The sequence below is a fragment of the Canis aureus genome, chromosome 25 (assembly GCF_053574225.1).
Source record: "Canis aureus isolate CA01 chromosome 25, VMU_Caureus_v.1.0, whole genome shotgun sequence".
Lineage (NCBI taxonomy): Eukaryota > Metazoa > Chordata > Mammalia > Carnivora > Canidae > Canis > Canis aureus.
The window spans coordinates 12,011,068-12,029,489 of record NC_135635.1 but is presented as its reverse complement, the minus strand read 5'-3'; the positions used below and the strand labels follow the sequence as shown (position 1 = coordinate 12,029,489).

At 40.2% G+C, this 18,422-nt stretch overlaps 1 protein-coding gene across 2 annotated transcripts in view; it reads right to left on the bottom strand.

Moving 5' to 3' along the window:
• The window catches only part of LOC144297599 (uncharacterized), a 38,179-nt gene that overhangs the window by 10,306 nt on the left and 9,451 nt on the right, over positions 1-18,422 (bottom strand). Inside the window, exons 2-3 of one of the 2 annotated variants that reach the window (XM_077871856.1) lie at positions 15,245-15,423; positions 7,630-7,809 (exon numbers count right to left, since the gene is read on the bottom strand). In XM_077871856.1, the coding sequence (XP_077727982.1) occupies positions 7,630-7,809; positions 15,245-15,423 (359 nt within the window). The remainder of the gene's footprint in view (positions 1-7,629; positions 7,810-15,244; positions 15,424-18,422) is intronic. The other variant, XM_077871857.1, reaches the window with a different exon arrangement.

Genomic DNA, 18,422 nt, shown 5'->3' with positions numbered 1-18,422 from the left:
TGCCTATTCTCATAAAGCAGTTACACAAATCTTGTGGTTTCAACCAGAAGAATGAGGAAACATCTGCCCTGCCCACTGCCATGTGGCTACTATGATGAGAAAATGACCTTTACACACACACACACATTTTTGTTTGAAGACACTGGTTAATTAAAAAGCACAGGTCCATGTATAACACTAGAGAGGTTGCTTGTAGCCTGGCCTGGGGCTCTGCACAGCTTTAAGTGGTATGGATCATTGTTGTCATTGCCATTATCATTATTATTACATATTCAAAAAAATCCACATCCACATCAGGAGGGTTTTGCGGTTCATCAAAGCACACGGACAGTACCCACTAGACTAACACAAGCAAAACCTCTTTATTATTGAGTAACTTCCTTGAAGAGCAAAGTCCTTGGCATACATCTGAAGTGCTCAGTAAATGTTTGATGAATACACCCAAAATGAAGCACTCCCTAACTATATTTTGAGCTTTCCTCATACATCTTCCCCTGAGGCAGCATAAGAACAATAAAAAGAGCAAAAAGCCCTATTAATTATCGCTGACTATGTAACTGCAAACATGCCCATTGCTTAACGCTCATTACCTCATTTCATCCCCACAACAAATTTGGGAAGTACTGTCATTATCCCCATTCCACAGCTAAGAAAACTAAGGCTCAGATATGTAAAGTCAAGTCGTTTGCCCAAAGGCAAGCAGGCAACAAATGGAAAGTAATGGAAATGAGCTTCCAACTGGGTGTCTCTGTGCTCTTAACCACAGACAACATCTATATACTTCTGCAAGTATCCCTTCATGTTGGAGAAAAAAATAGAGCTCCCAGAGGCTAACGAAAGAACAGTTAAAAGGATGGCTAGCAGGGCTCCATCCTGGGTTCCCTTGCATTTGAAAAGCCCAGGGCATTGTCTGCTTGCTGTACGTGGGGATTCAGCAGGACTTGCAAATCCATGGTCCCATTGATTGTACATTCACAAAAAGAGCCCAACGTTTGTGGCCCTCATCGATGGTTGGGTGTATGAGGGTTTCGAAGTGTAGACTTACACAGCTCACTCTGATAGAATAGGTTTCTACTTTTTGCCTATTGCCAATGAAGCAAGATCTTTCCCATTCTACTTTGGAAAGAGAAACTCCAGCAGAAGAGAGCGTCTGGCAGCATGCCTTAGAAAGCTAATGGACTTTGAAGCTGGTCTTGAATGGTCTGGTTGGAGAAATCCCAGAATATCTCCTCCGCTCACATCCACTGGAGTCTTGAAGCCTTCTCTTCTAGAGAATCCTCCATTAAAATGCAGAAGTCTTCATCCCTGCCAACCAGAATGCCAGAGTCCTGCTGGTTCCAGCCGAGTTTCAGACTTGGCATGTAGTCACTGGATCCGTGGCACCTTCCAGAGCTTCTCCATCCAATGTATTCCCAGCCCGGCTCCCTGGCCAGCCCGGGCCTGTTGCTGCCTGGCCAGGACTTGGCAGGCTTTGCTCCCTCATTATGCACCTTCACTACCAAATCTTGCATCTCATGCTCTGTCCACTGGCTTACCTCCCTCAGCTTTCACATACTGTGAAACCATGATATTTATTGCCCACGCCAGGATTTTTTGAGAGTGAAAGGGGACTGTATATCTGTATATTAACACTATGCTGGAACAGCAGACATAAACCAGTCACCCTACATCTGGTCTCCCCATAGGATAGCCACAGGACTTCCCTCTCTGCAAAACAAAACTGCAATTCAGACTGATGCTTTTTCTATCAACTCATCCAATTTCCACCCCCTCTTCTTTGCCAAAATTCTAGAACTTATCTACAAATGTGGCCTCCATGTAGTCATCACCTACCTTCTCTTTGATCTCCGGTCACTTGATCTCCCGCATCTACCATTCGACGGAACTCTCCCAGTACTGAATCAAATCTCCCTCTCATGGTCTCCATTCTTCTAGAACTCTTTGTTCTATTTGGTCCTCCTCAGTCCTTCCATACCCCAGCCATTAGCTTCCTGAGGATTATCTCACCATTGTCTCATCTGTTCTTTGATTTTTCCCTTTTGTAAACGGTGGACACCTTCAAACATTTGCAACACCTGCCTTCCCCGAGTTAAATCTCAGTCCCTCCCTCATTTAGCATAATCATGAGGTGCTCTCACCCTGGCTTCTTCCTCTGGTTGAGCTCCAATTTATCAACGTCCCCCTTGAAATGTTTCATCTGGGAAGGCGTACACACTGACCAACATGGGGGAAGCCGAGGCTGCTTCTCCCCACCCAGCCTCCCTCTACCTCTCCATTCTCAGATGTCTTAGCTTTGTGAGCAGCCTCTTCACTACCATCATGGTGATAGTCAACAAAATCTCCCGGCTCCTCATTTATGAATTTTACCAAGTTGCTTTCTTCCATCTCGACCTTGTGCGGTGAAGGATTTTTTTTTTTTTTTTTGTCAACCCAAATATAGGATTTTGCATTTATCCCTGTTACATTTCAACATCTTAATTTCAATCCTATTTCACAGCCTGTCAAGACCCTTTTGAGTTTTAATGCTATCATTTATCATGTTAACCCTTTTTTCTATTGAGTTGTCTACAGATCTGATAAGCATCCCTTATATGATTTTCTTTCTTTTCTATGTCAATTTCGGCTTGGAGACATCTGATTTTTCAAACCTAAGTGTTAAAGACGTATTCACTGCCTCTCAGCTGCTCTGTGTGGCACAGCGTGTCACCAGGAGTTCTTGCCTCCGCAGTCCAGGATTATTATTAGTCCTGTCACCTGAAAGAGTGGTTCTCAAACTTTGATGGACATCAGCATTATCTGGCACATCTGTTAAAATGCTTATTCCCAGGCTCAAGCTTTTACAGTTAAAATTCACTAAATTGGAGAAGATTCTCCAAAAGTAATGCCTTTAACAAGCACCCCAAATGATTAATGAATAATCTGTACATAATATTTAAGCACTTCTTTAGGACCAAAAACTACTGCTTCGCTAAATCTGTGGTCAGGAGTGGGGTGGGGGGAGGGAGACAGTGGTAGGAATGAGTTATATTTTCTAACTGTCCTGTCAGTTCCCCAATGTCTTTTAAGGGAATTAAACATAAGGTCATTCTGCCAACATTCAGTGACTTTATTCACATTTCCTAGGCAAATTCACATTCCAGGCACCAAATGACTCCTTAAAGGATGAGACATTCAATTTGAAATTACCTCATAAAGTAAATACATTTAAATAGCTTCTTTATGGTCATAGATTTAAATTATTTTTGGTCTTAATTTATATATCTTCGGCCTAAGATTTATAAAATAACTCTTCTGATCACATATTTATGCAATGTCACCTCTGTAGTTACTGTTAAAATGAATTTCAAATATTTCTGTGCTCCATTTTTAACTTTTCTTGTTTTAAATTTCACTTATTTTTAACTGAACATTATTTTATTGATTTTTAAACTCATAGGTTTAATTGCCCTTTAAGCTTTTTACACTTGGCTCTTTAAAAGTATTTTATTTAAAGATGTGTCACTAATGATAGTTATCTTATTTTTAAGTTGTTTACCTTTAAGACTATCTCACCTTCTTTAAGTTCTTTCATTTTGTTTGACCACCGCTGTTCTCACCTTCTGCTTTTCTATTCTTTTTTTATTTTAAGTAGGCTCTACCCCCAACATGGGGCTCAAACTCATGACCCCAAGATCAAAACCCACATGCTCTACTGACTGAGACACCCAGGTGCCGTGCTTTTCTATTTTTGGTCTCTTGCTTTCACACTGCCTGACCGAAAAAGTGGGTCATAGGAATTCTCAAAATGAAAGGAATCCAGTTACAGCCAGGGAAGTATCAAAGCTGCCCCGCCACCTTTGTATCTGCTCCTCTGGCTTCTCCTAATTCCTTATTCTAAATATTCAAGGGACTCATAAATAATCCCACAATACAGACTTTGAAATAATCTACCTAGAATATTGTAAGTCATTTTTCTTTTGCTCTTATCTTGTTAGAGAGCGCTGTTACATTATAACAGATACTAGTATTAGGATGTGCATGTTCCAAACTGTTTTCATTTTGGCTTTTTTGTTTGTTTGTTTGTTTGTTTGTTTTAAGATTTTATTTATTTATTCATGAGAGACACAGAGAGAGAGAGAGAGAGAGAGAGAGGCAGAGACACAGGCAGAGGGAGAAGCAGGCTCCATGCAGGGAGCCTGACGTGGGACTCGGTTCCTAGACTCCAGGATCAGGCCCTGGGCTGAAAGCAGCACTAAACCGCTGAGCCACCCAGGGATCCCCTGTTTTGTTTTTCTTAACCTAAACTTTTGTTATAACTACCTTCATGCACAATCAAATTATCAAGTAAAATGATCCATTGGCACACATTGATTTATTAGGCCCATGTGGAAGAGAGAGAGAGAGAGAGAAATGACAGTGATTACCATTTATTAAAAATTACATGACACACTCTGTGATAAGTTCTTTATATAGACATGTGATCTGATCAAGCTTCACAAAAATTCTGCAAGGAAGGTAATTTTATCCTTATTTTACAGATAAAGAGCTGAGACTTCCCTGTTCCTTCTGTGACTCCACGAAGTCAAGGTGAAGGTTGCTATAGAGAGCTAGAAATGCTACTAGTAGAGGACAGTGATGATGGAGGACTCACTGTCTTAGCTGCTGGGATTGCTGCTGCCTGACAGGCCACCTTAGGACCTCTTCGAAACTTTTCCTCAGCTGAAGAGAGCCCTTCACCCAAGGTCATGCCTTTTCCTAGGGCAGCCCACATTCCACAACTCCTCTAAGAGTGCAAAAGTGTAAGGACCAGCCTTCTTGCACAAACCCAGGACAACTCTGAAGAGCCATCCAAGTTCCAGAGCTCACCTGGGAGCTGCAAAGCAGGCCAACTTCTCTGTCTGTCCTGCTTCCTTCTCTTCCCTGAAATAGAGGGATCCTGAGAGTGCTTCCTAATTAACTACCTGTGTACAAATTGCCTTATCAGGGTCTGCTTCTTGGAAAACCTGACCTACCACATTAGAGTTCTGTGATCAAACACAGTGATTTTTATTTATGCCTCCCTTTTAACAAAAAGTACCAAAGGTAGTTTCATGAGTATGTGAGTACAACATATAAGAAGTGGCAAAGAAAGAATAAAAAAATATAAATACTTTTGCACAGCAAAGGAAACAGTCAACAAAACTGAAAGACAACCTACAGAATAGGCTCATTTTTGCCAATACAAAAGAAAGTAAACTCATCAATACTATAATTTATAGTAGCCTTAAGATGTTTAGTTAAATACACAGTTGCTCAGGAAAAACCAAGACCAAAGAGAAATACCTCCTGAGCATTCATATATACATCTTCACACACACACACAAAAAAATCTTCACAACCTTACATTTGATGCATAGGTGAATTTCGTGGAGATATGTTGCATTGGCTGGTAGAGTGACCAACTGTTCAGGTTTGTCTGGAAGTAAGAAATTTCCCAGGATATGGGACTTAGTTCTGAAACCAGGAATGTCTAGGGCACACTGGGACAGTTGGTCACCCTGTTGATAATACGATACCAACATAAGTCACTATAAAGCAAAGCAAATCTGCAAGGAACAATATGAACCAGTCCAGGTACACAGGTTTATGCGGGCCTGACTCAAACTACAGGTATTTTTAGGTCACTTGGAAGAATGTTTACACTGCATAGCCTGCACACACACAATTGTTGATCTCTGCTGGGCTCTGGAGAGATGAGGCATAAAGCAGTGAGTTCAACACTGCACTCAAAAAATAGCCATAAGTACCTCTGTTCCATGCTGTCAATTTAATACGGATCCTTATACTTGAGCAGACAGTTGAGCTAGGGATAGAGTTAACATTCTCAGGTGAAAATTGAAAAGCTTGACAAGCACAGAAAGGTAATTTCACTTCCACCTGGTGGTAAGCTAAGGAGCATTTAGGGGCAGGAACAAAATTCTCCTTTGAAGGTAATTTTAAGTCTTCTCTACCACACAAATGCATTCATTGAGGTAAAAATATTCTACTCTAAGAATTGGGTCGCCACAATTTTAGCCTGGAAGAACCAGAAACTGAAAAAGGCAAATGTTACCCAAAAAAATCAATCATGATGAAACACCTATAGAATAATTAACTTGACTCCTGTCACTTTCAGGTATACTCCCTATGATCAACTATTTGAGGAATTAACAACAAAGTAGCTGAACGATTTCCCAAGACCTGTATCTCATTAAAATGAGATATTCTTATATATCTACCATCTGTTCAACTACTAAAATAATAATCCAGTAGTTTCTTTGCTAACTTGTTTTTAATGAACTGAACCCTAGAGTTACAGTCAATAGTACTGATTTAGGAGTTCCAGTTTAGCAGCTGTCTCTCCACAAATAACCTTTGGAAGTCACTTAACAAATAAATATTCTCTATTCCTGAGTGATCTAATCAGCAATCATATGGATTTTCTTTTCTGGTTAAGTTCTAGTTGTCAATTGTAATTTGTAAAAGAAACTGGGAGGAAGTTGGAAACAAAGATGGCAATTATCCAGCTAATCTGGGGTTTGTATACGGCCACACACATGTCAAATATGTTTGAGAATATTTTCTATTTCCATTGACAAAATTTCCAGATGATTGCTGACATTCTTTCTCATGTTCTGTTGCATAGACAGCCACAGGTAGAACTAAAGTGAAGACATTCCGTGATGCCCAATCTGCAAAGCATACTGTGTAGAGGTAATGACAGCTGTCTCCTGAGTTTAGAAGGTTATCAAAAGAGGTATAGTTAATTTTATTTTTTAAACCATTATTTTTATCTCCCCTTAATAAATGAGTTGCATAGTGAGACTAAGAAGAGTCAGTTGGAAAGTCCAAATGAGGCAGCTGGTCCTTCCTCTGCATTGTTTGTAGTTTGCCAGGGTGACATCAACTCTCTTACAAAGTATTGCAGGCCTTCACCTCACAAAAGCAGGAGCACCAGCATCTCCCAGGGCTTTTGCACTGTGGCAATGGCTCACAGGTGTCTGGCACTGCAGAGCCTTCTTTGTATTTCTTCATTACCTTATCCAATGGCTAATTTCCAACCCTCCATTTCATTTTGTGCTAAGTCAATCCAGTGGAGGATAGAACAGCACGGTGCCCAGAGCATGTCCTTGGGCCACGCAGTGAGGCCTTATGCTTCCATTTTCTTTGACTTCTTCACAGTAACCCACCTGCTTCCCAGCTACCTAAATTCCATTACACGCCATTTCACTATTTGCATCCGCAGCTTTAGTCATTAAACAGGAGGGGAAGAGCACCTTTGCTGCACAATGAAGTTATCCATTTCCTCAGCTCAGCACATGGACAGGCTTTTCTTCCCTCCAGATAACTAGTTTCATCTGTGACTAAGAGGTCTGAAATTTTACTACTCAACCTGCTAACTGTTGCATTGCATCAAAGGGAAGGTCAGTAATCTTCTTGACAGAAGATTTAGAACATAAGAAGCTTAGCATTCAAGTCTAGGAACTTAACCCGCATGCCCTCATGGTGCACTGCTAATGGAGCTCCATTTCAGTTTCCAGCTGGCTTTTCAAAAAAGCTGATGAGGACAGAATGGCTCTACTCCCCTCCCACTCCCACCCTCAGCCCCCTGGAGCTAGGCAGTTTATATACCTCCAAATGTGTCGAGGAGCAAGCCCTCAGTGGTGGAAGGCAGGACAGCATTGGGCAACCCAGCTCCTGTCTTTGTGAACCCTTGAATCAGAATGATGTCCAAATACATCACTGTCAGTACACACCTAGAGCCTGTCATCACAGAGCCCCCAAATCGGACTGCTGTCTCAATCTTCTTTCCTAAAGGTGAAAGGAGACTTTATTTTTAAAAAGAAAAAAAATTATTTTATTTTGCTGTGGATATTAAGTTTTGCCTTGAACAAATGAATGATATGTAAGCATTTTTCCCTCTCTAAAGAAGAACGTTAACATTTCTATTTCTAAAATGTACACGCATACATTTGTTTAAAAATAGCTGCCTTCATTATCATAATGATTTTTCCTCCTGTGTTCAGGAGCTAAGGGAATTAGTGGTAAATGTAAATGTAATCAAGGGCACCACCATGCTTTTAATTTGGCAAGTAAAAACCATTTATATTTCCCATCATTGTGGCAGGACAAGTCAGTTTCATTACCAAAAGAAGCTTGGAGTTAATCTGATTGCCATTTGACCTCTTTTTTTCACGTTTATGTCTTGCCTGAATAAAAATTCTGGTCCTAATATCGTGTCAATACAGGTATTGGAAAATGTACTACTGTTAAGAGTAAATTGCACCTTTCTGGAAGCAATCTGCCAAAATATACCCAAAATGTGAAAGTGTGACTATCCTTAGATGCAGAAATCCCACATCGATAAATTTTCTCTGATATGGTTGCCCACATAGAAGATGCATGTTCTCTGTAATGCTGTTTACAGAGAAAGAAAAAGAAGAAAGAAGAAAGAAAGAAAGAAAGAAAGAAAGAAAGAAAGAAAGAAAGAAAGATAGATTCTGAATGTCCAATAAAAGGCAACTAGTCAAATATACTATGGCATGCAAATAAAATTTAACATAGTTCAAAACAGAATACCTGAAATACAATTTAATAAGAAACACCTTGTACAGTATGTAGAATTCATGCAAAATGTATTCGTGCAGTAAATACTTGTCAAACACCTACTGAGTAACAGTCTTCATTCTATACCAAAGGTTGGCAAACTCTTTGTGTAAAGGTTCACATAGTAAATATTTTAGGCTTTGCACGTCATATGGTCTCTGCTGCCCCTGCCCAAGTCTGCCATCGTGAATGAAAGCAGCCACGGGCAATAGTTTAAAACAGATGGGCATGGCTATGTTCCAATAAAACTTTATTTACAAAAACTAGGCTGCCGGACAGTTTTGGCTTCTATTAGTTTTGGACAACTGGCATATATAAGTGAAACAAAATGTGCAAAAAATCTCTGACTCCATGGACCTTACATTCTGTAGCCATTTGTAACATATATATATATATATATATATATATATATATATATATTTGCATAAAGCAAATAATATGGTTAGAGGGATGTCCACCAATCATTCATTAAGCAAATCTTAGGGGGTTGTGCCAGAGGCCGTGCTGTTATTAGCTACTGATTTGATGGTAAACAAGAGAGACTTGTTCCCTGCCTTCATAAAGCTCATGGTCTCGTGGAGAAGACAGATAAGAAAGCAAGTGAAAAGAACAACTACAGTTTAAGAATGATAAGAAGTAACTACAATGAGTAACATTATTTCCAGGTAGCGAATATCACTCATTGTGTTCCTTTATTCTTTTTTACTTTCCTCTATGGTTTGGAATGTTTGCAATAAGCATGTTTTAGCATTTCAGAAACAACAAAGCTATCCGCCAAAAGTTGTAAGTAATGAAAAGGATGGAAGTTTAATTCGTATTTTCTACTGAGCACAAAATCCTAATGGACTTATAACAGTGGAAGATCTGTACATTTTTTAAAGTGGTTTGTTTTGTTCTTTGACACTGTCTGCCTAGAAAAAAAGGTCTTACTGTTCTCTAAGTAAGTAAACAAACAAGTAAAAACCCTCGTCTTTGGGATATGGATGAGGGGCTTAGAGACAGACGGGAGAAGCTTAATTCTTCTCCATTCACTCACAAATCTCAAGTGTAAAACAAAGTGCTTAAGGAAGTAGATGAGAACAATAACCCAAAGACTGGCAGTCCTTCCAGATGACTGCAAAAGAAGTTCATTTTGAAAGTGCTTTACCCAAACAAAGATCTGGCCTTGCCCTTAGCTTCTGGGAGGTCATCTCTGTCAAAGATGGGAGTGTCTTTGTTTAGGGTGGGGGCTGGCCACACCTGGCAGTCCCAGGTTGGGGGTGCCCAAACCAGAAAGACCAACCATGTGACTTGGGATAGGAGCTTAGGGTCTCTGGTATCTGTTGACCTGGCAACGGAGTTCAACTGCATGAGCAATCAATCATCCTTACAAATGCAGTAAACTTCAGACAGCAAAACTGGTGAACTTTCCTCATTGGCAGTACTTCATGTATTGTCATGCATTGATACCAGGAGGGCAATGTGTCCTCGGGACAACAGAAGTTTCATATTTGAATGGTTCCCAGATTCTGTCTTATGGATCTCTTCCTCTGGCTGATTTCCTGGGTCCTTTGGTAATAACAATAACCATGAGTATAGTTGGTTTCAGGGAATTCTTGTCTTTCTAGTGAATTATGGAACTAGTGAGTGATTTTGAGAACCCCCAAACCTGCAATTGGTGAAGTGAGGTGGGTTCTATGGAGGACTGTCCCATCAGACCTTGCTGTTTGGCCATCCCCATGTAGGGAGCACTCGAAGAAGATGAGAAGAGAATGTGTTAGTGGAACTTCAACTCTTCATTTGTGGTTGGGACTACATGCTCTGGGTCTCTTTCTTCCATATCTCAAACATCACTCACCAGATTAAACAGGAATAACTGCACAGTACATTCAGATTTTACAAAGATGTATAACTGCCCTGATAAAAGGTATGTCTTTAGGGCACATTTATATATATTATTTTCATACTTCACTTGTAACTTTGTCTTAGAAAGATTTCAGCACAATATTTTTCTCCTTTAGTCTTTTTTCTTAAGATTTTTTTAAATTTATTTACTCATAAGAGACACACGCAGAGAGAGTCAGAGACACAGGCAGAGGGAGAAGCAGGGAGCCTGATACGAGACTCAATCTCAGGACCCCGGAATCATGACCTGAGCCAAAAGCAGATGCTCAACCACTGAGCCACCCAGGTACCCCTCTTTTTCTCCTTTAATATATGAGAAGCAAACAAGGACTCAAAGACTCAAATTGGTACATTCCCTTGGTGCAAAGAGCACAAATTTTTGCCAAAATATTTGTCTGACTGCTTTCTAGTAAGCCACAGAAAAACATATTTCATTTAGTTTTCTGATTAGTTCCATTTAAAAAACAAATGCTTCCTAGAACACCAGGGTTTAGATACATTTCCTTTCTTTTTTTTTTTTTTCCAAAAGAACCACAAAGATTATGTGTTTGCAAAAGTTTAGATGTATGTATGTCCTATTTCTGAGTGGTTGAGTACCTAAGTAGTCAGCAAATACTACTGAACATTTCTTAGGGGCAACCATGGGCCATTGGTAAAGGCAGTTTCTTAGTCCATTTCTCTTTAATGTGTGAAAACTTGAAAAAAAATCCCTAAGCTTAGTCTATCACTTCCTTGGTGATTGCCCTAGTGACCCCACCAGGCATTGGTGGGTATATCATATGCCCTACGTCACCTGGCCCATTATTCTTTAACTATTAGAAAATAACCCAAGAAAATTAATATTGTGAACCTCTATCAACAACTTGGGCTCAAATTCGAAAGTGTTTCCTCTTTTCCTACACTTCAGCTACAGAGGTCATCGGTTATTGGTCTCGAAGACTTGAATTCAGGATAGATTCAACTTCTAAAAACTCAGTCTAGTTCTGAGCTTGTCCTTGACCCCAGGTTCCAGTGCCCAGCACTTGAAAAGATCGAGTGCAATTCAATTATGAAGTCGGTCTGACTTTTTGAAGTGTAAATCCACTGCACTTGAAAATGGCAAGTGTAAAATCCATTCTTAAAAAGCACTTGACATTTTCACATACAGCTTTACAGCCACGGAAATGTGAGGAGGCTCAAAAGCAATGGCCGAGAATGGCTTTAAAAAAAAAAAAAAGAAAGAAAGAAAGAAAAAAAGATTCTAATGCTTGGTCAGGAGCAGAAGTCGGATTTTTAGCTCTTTGTGTTGACTAGAAAATTAGAACCTCTTTTAAAGGTGTACTTTGTAAAACTCATGTTGATGAGCTGATTTTTCCTAATGTTTTAACTGCTGGTTTGTATGCTTAATATCACACACCTTTTCCTTCACAATAACTTTATAGGTTATCTTGACATCTGTCTTCGGTACCCACAGCCTAAAGTGATCATTTAGACCAGAGGTTGGCAAACTTTGTCTTTAAAGAGCCAGACAGTCAATATGTTTGGCTTCATGGGCCATATGGTGGCTGTCATTGCAGGCATTGGCAATACATAAACAATTGAGTGTGACTGTGTTTTAATAAAACTTTATTTATGGGCATTGAAATTTACACTTCATTTAACATTCACGGGCCACAAAACATTATTCTTCAACCATTTGAAAAAAATGAAAGCTATTCTTGGCTTGCAGGCTATACAAAAACAGGCAGTGGCCTGGATCTAGCTCCCTGGCCATAGTTTACCAATCCCTGATGGAGATGGCAAAAGCAATTTAACAAAATAAAGCATAAATGGCAGCGCATACGTTCTGAAGTCTTACACACTCTGTGGAAGAGATCTACCAGAGATCCTCAATAAATAAGACGACAAGTACATTTGATTTCACTGGTGATTCAATAGGTTAGCTGTCAACCAGTCAGTTCTATAACCTGCCCTGCTCCTCACAGGGCTGAAGCCCCTCCACATAGGAGCCGAGCCCCATCCAAGCACCGTCTTCATGCCATCAGCATTGGCATCATCTGGAAGCATGTTGGAAATGCAGGATCTCAGGCTCTTGCTCACAAACTTTCTGAATCAAGATTTTAGTGAAAGAAGTCAAGCACAAAAGTCCTATTTATGTGACTCCATTTATTTGAACATAAAGAATCTGGGTAATTCATAGAGAGCACGTTTGTATTTAGTTGTCAAGGTCAGTGGGAGAGGGAAGTATGGGAAGTGACTACTTTGTGAGTATAGATTCCTTGATGAAAATGTCTTGGAACTAGATAGAGGTGATCGTTGTACCATATTGTCATGCACTAAATGGCACTGAATTAGGGCCGCCTGGGTGGCTCTGTTGGTTAAGCATCAATTCTGGTTTTGGCTGAGGTCATGAGATCCAGCCCAGTGACGGGCCTTGCACTTGGCTAGGAGTCTGCTTGAAGATTCTCTCCTTCTGCCTCTGCCCCTGCTCCACTCGTGAGCACATGCGTGCTCTCTCTCTCAAATAAATATAAATCTTTTTTTATTATTTTAAATAAAAAAAATTTTTAATGCCACTGAATTGTACACTTTAAAATGGTTAAGGACTGGGGGCCCGGGTGGCTCAGTGGTTTAGCGCCGCCTGCAGCCCACGGCATGATTCTGGAGACCCGGAATCGAGTCCCATGTCAGGCTCCCTGCATGGAGCCTGCTTCTCCCTCTGCCTGTGTCTCTGCCTCTCTCTCTCTCTGTGTCTCTCATGAATAAGTAAATAATCTTTAAAAAAAAAAAAAGGGGGGGGTTGAAGGACTAATTTTGTGTTATGTGAATTTTACCTCAAAAGAAAATGAAAAATAAAAATCTGCATTTTTAGAAGACTCCTCCCTATCCCGAGGACTCCTTTTCACATTAAACTTTGAGGAGCAAACTCTGCTAGACCAAGTATCAGGTACATTTTCAATCTGGTTTATAGAAGCTGGGTTTTCAATACAAAGGAGCAAAACATCCATTCCATTAGCACGTAGCATCACAATATTAATGGTTCTCTGAATACTGTTGATACATTCTCTTAAACCTGTGGGCTAGGAAAAGTGAAAATAATCTCACTTTTTAAACTCTTGCCAAAACTTATTTTGCATATTCAGTGGAGGAATTGCTAATGCTTATGAAATATCAAATATGTTTTACATATTAAATTTGAGTTTGTGCAATCCTTTTCTTACTCCAACTACTGTTTCCTAGCACCACCTATTTCTTCCTGTTATTTATTCAACCATAATATTCTTTAAATTTTTTTTAACTTTCACAGATTAACTCTCCAGAAGAAGTGTTACCCTACTTGATATTCAGTATATATTTTCTTGTGACAGCTTTATGGTACAATTAAATTTCATACATTTTTTCAGCCCTCTCTGAATATGCATTAGAAAGCCAACCATCATAATTCTAAGCCAATTGGCTTGATTTGCTTATTTAAGCCCTCGTCTCACAGGCTTGCTACATTTCCATACATTCCATCCTCATCTGCACTCCATCCACCTGCCCCAAGTTATTGATTGTGCTGACAGCGGAGGAAACCACAGGGCATTGACAGTCAAAATATAATTTCCATTAGAAAGCCCTTTAGAAAATATAAAGTCTCCATATTGAGATTCTGAACTTTAATATGCCAGGCCAAATAGTGGTGCCAGGTTAAACCTGGCCACAGGAGAAACCGAAAATTGAGTATCAGCCACAGACTGAACCTGCGTTCTTTGAAAACCTTATCAGAGTTTAGCATAGAAGAAATTGTTATCACAACTTAACATATGAGAAAAACCCCTCATGTTTAGATGGACTAAGTAACTTAATAAGGCTCATTTGGATGCAAAAATAAATGAGCATCAAGTTAACATTAACTTTTAATGCTTGCCATTTTATGTTAATTCATATTTTTAAATTATGGCTGATTCTTTGCAATCAGTCTATGGCTAATTATATCTCCAACATGTAAATCTGATGGAGTGCTGGGACCAAAGAACAACAACAAAAAAAATATCCAACAAAGACCTTGGAAACTCAGGGCTGTCAACTGGTAAAATCCAGTCTGGTGGCAAAGCTCAGGCTCTGAACTTCTGTCACCATTCTCTCTCAAAGATCAAAGCTGAGCTTGCTTAACCATGGAAACCATATTGATGCATCCTGCTTGCAGACATTTGTCCTGATTTTTTTTAATCTTTGTAACTGATGACTCTATCCTAAGACACCAAAGCTGGGCATTGGATAGATATAGATTCCTGGATTTTCAGGAACCCCCCAAGCTGAAACCGTCTACATAAAAAAAAAAATCTGGGGTTAAAAACATCCTCCCACCTGACACAAAAATTCTACATGTTCTTCAATACCAGACACAAGGATTCTTGCAATTACTAGAAGACATCCAGATCCAACTCTATTAATGAGGATGGATCCTAATGGCAGACTCTTAGAGTCTAATAATACAAAATATAGCAGCTACCAATTAAGGAGGGTCTCCTCTGCACTTTGTAAATGCTAATCCTCTCACATGCTCTCCACAGCAGCCCCACAAACGGAAAGACTCTTACCGAAGTTAACAAAGCCAGTAGATCACCAAAGCAAAGTTGTCTGTTTTTAGAGTCACATAGATGTTGTTTGTTCAAATCCAGATGCTGCAAACTTCACAAATATTTGTATATCCCTTGACCACTAGCTTTAGGACTCCAACTCCCCATATTTCACAAGTGAAGACACGGAGGCCCAGAGAGGTTAAGCAGCTTACGCAAGGTTGTGCAGCTCCGGGCAAATTCAGAACCATGGCCCAAGTCTTCCATCCACTCAGCCACCTTCTGCCTTCCACACCTTTGACGTACACCAGAGTCACCTGGGGATCTTGTTTCTAGGTGGGTTCTCCTTCCGAAGGCCTCCAGGGGCCTGTGATTCTGCATTTGCACCAACCACCTGCATGATTATGGGGCCCAGAATCAATGCTCCTCAACACACTGCCAGCATCGCTTGCAGAAATAAGGCCTGAAGATGGGCTTCTGAATTTCAGTGAATGTCATTCAAAAATGACAGTGTGACACTGTTCACTGGCCACTAAGGTGACCAGCTCATCTCAATTGGTCCAGGACTTGCCCCGTTTTAAGACTGAAATTTCCACACCCTGGGAAACCCCTCAGCCCCCAGCAAACTGGGATGGTTTTTCATGCTATCCTCAACTGGTTTGTATACCACACCTAACACAGCATTACACATGGGAGAAAATAGGCCATATGGGTTAAGAAAAGAGGAGGCGAAGAGTGAAAGGGCTTACGAGACGGGGTGGGGGGGGGGGTCAGCTTCCTGGACATGCAGTTGTATAGCTGCCCTGGCCCTGCAATCAGGGCCAGCTCCTTGCTTGGCTTCACGTTCTGCTCGTGCTGTCTTGGAATTCTTAATAATTTCAGTATTGAGATATAATTCACATCCCCTAAGATCATCTTTTTTAGGGTATACAAACAGTGCTTTTAGTATATCCATAAGGTTGTGTAACCAACACAATCTAGTTCCAGAACATTTTTATCACCCCAAATAGAAACCCTCTACCCATTAGCAGTCACTCCTCATCCTCCCTTCTCTTAGACCCTGACAAGCACTGATCTACTTCTTGCCACGTCTATGGATTTGCCTATTCTGGACATTTCACACAAATGGAATCGTACAGGATATGGCTTTTGCATCTGGTTTTTTCCCTTAGCTTGCCTTCAAGGTTCATCTGTGTCATAGTGTGTATCAGAACATCATTACTTTTTATTTTTTTATTTTTTATTTTTTAAAGATTTTATTTACTTATTCATGAGAAACACACAGAGAGAGAGAGAGAGAGAGAGAGAGAGAGAGAGAGAGGCAGAGACAAGCAGAGGGAGAAGCAGGCGCCACACAGGGAGCCCGACATGGGACTCGATCCCGGGTCTCCAGGATCACACCCTGGGCCGAAGGCAGCGCCAAACCACTGGGCCATCGGGGCTGCCCTCATTACTTTTTATTACTGAATAATATCCCGTTGAATGGATATAACATATCCATCATATGGATATATCACATTTTGTTTAACCATATATCAGTTGATAGACATTTGGGTTTTTAATACTGTTTGGCTGTTATAAATAATGCTGCTCTGAACATTCGTGGACAAGTTTTTATGTGGACATATGCTTTCAATTCTCTCCAGTATATACCTGGGAGTGGAATTGCTGGATCATATGAGAACTCCATTTTTAACTTTTTGAGGAGCTGCCAGATTGTTTTGCAAAGCGTTAGCATAATTTTACATTCCCCTCAGGAATGTACAAGTGTTCCAACCTCCCCACATCCTTGCCAACTCTTATTGTCCATCTTTTTTTTTATAGCCATCCTGGTGAGTGTTAAGTGGTATTTCATTATAGTTCTGATTTGCATGAAATTCCTAATAAATTTTAAACAAAATGCCCCCAATTTTCATTTTACCTTGGGCTCAACAAATTATATAGCTGGTCCTACCGGGAGCAAAATAATGATAAAAGGAAGTACCAGGACCCAGGACCCACAGTCCCTCCTTGTTTTCCCCAGAGACAAAAGACTGGAGCATGGAGGAAGGAGAAGAAACCCACCTGTTGCTCATGTACCTGTCAGACACTGTGGCAAAGCTGGCAGTTCATCCTCAGAGGGGACCTACTCCTCTAAGCCTCCTTACGTGCCCAGCCCACTCATGCCTTCCCCTCTCTTATCCCTTCAGCTTGAATTCCTACAAGTGAGAAAGAACCAAGCCTCTCACTATTCGTTTGACAGCAGATTGTTCCTTGACTGCCAGGTAGAGAGCTAGATGCTGGGCAAGAAGTTCTGAGTCCCAGGATTCCCAAAGCTGGTAAAAGGCTTGAATTCAAAGGCCTGGTTGATTTGCCACATTCATTAAAATCCATCTGCATTAAATTAAGATTCTGTGTCTTAACTGATAAACATAACTGCTGCAAAACCAGTTTCGGATGGAAGAGAAGGAAAAAAGGAGAATGTGGGATTCCATAAGTCAGGAGAGGGCAATCTGTTAATGGAACGTGGAGAAACAGAACTTGAAATGTTTTATAAAGTCGCCAAAGAGTGGCCCTGTGTGTCTCCATCCGAGCAAGACTTGAGAGCCACTCTGCTCAGAGGTGTTTTTGTCTTGCCAGGTGCCTAGAGGCGGTCCTGCCTGGCTGGGTTTATGAAGATGAGATTGGAGCATATTTTTTTCAACGCTGCCTCTTTCCCTGAGGATTTGTTAATTGAGGTATCACCTCTCAAGAATCATTGAGTAAAACTAATATATTACATTGCATGTTTCTGATTTCCACCGGGGCAATTATTTCACGATGTGAATTAAAGGGAAGACCATGCTCTTGAGCATGTCAAATAAAAGGCAGTTTATTCAGGACCACACTGGAAGAGGTTGATTTCCCTAATTTACACACTGGAATTAGGCTTTATTTCATTTCTTTATCCTATTTCTAGAAATGAAATCATAAATTTCTCCCGACAGATCAGCACGGATTAGTTTTGAGTGCTCATAATTCAGTTATCTTTGGTGTGTCTTTGACCAGCGTTCAGCAGAAGTCCACCGCATAACTCTAATACCCAAAATTGTTACGCTTAACCTTTTTTAATACCTTGGGATGGTGACTTCCTATCTAGAAAGATTATAAAATAACCTAGTATAAATTCTAGGGTTTCCTAGATTCCTTACAATTTGGGAAGGTGCCAATGTATGTTTCTATTTCTGAAGGTCCAGTGAAAGTTAAATAATACATTTTCACAAGCCAACAGCAACAAAAAGATTATATCAATGTTCATGTTCATCAGAAATTCTAATTCACGGCCATGTGTTGTTTTTTGACTAACCAAATATATATATAAATATATATATATATGTCATTACTTAATAATATCATTTCCTAGACAAAGTATTT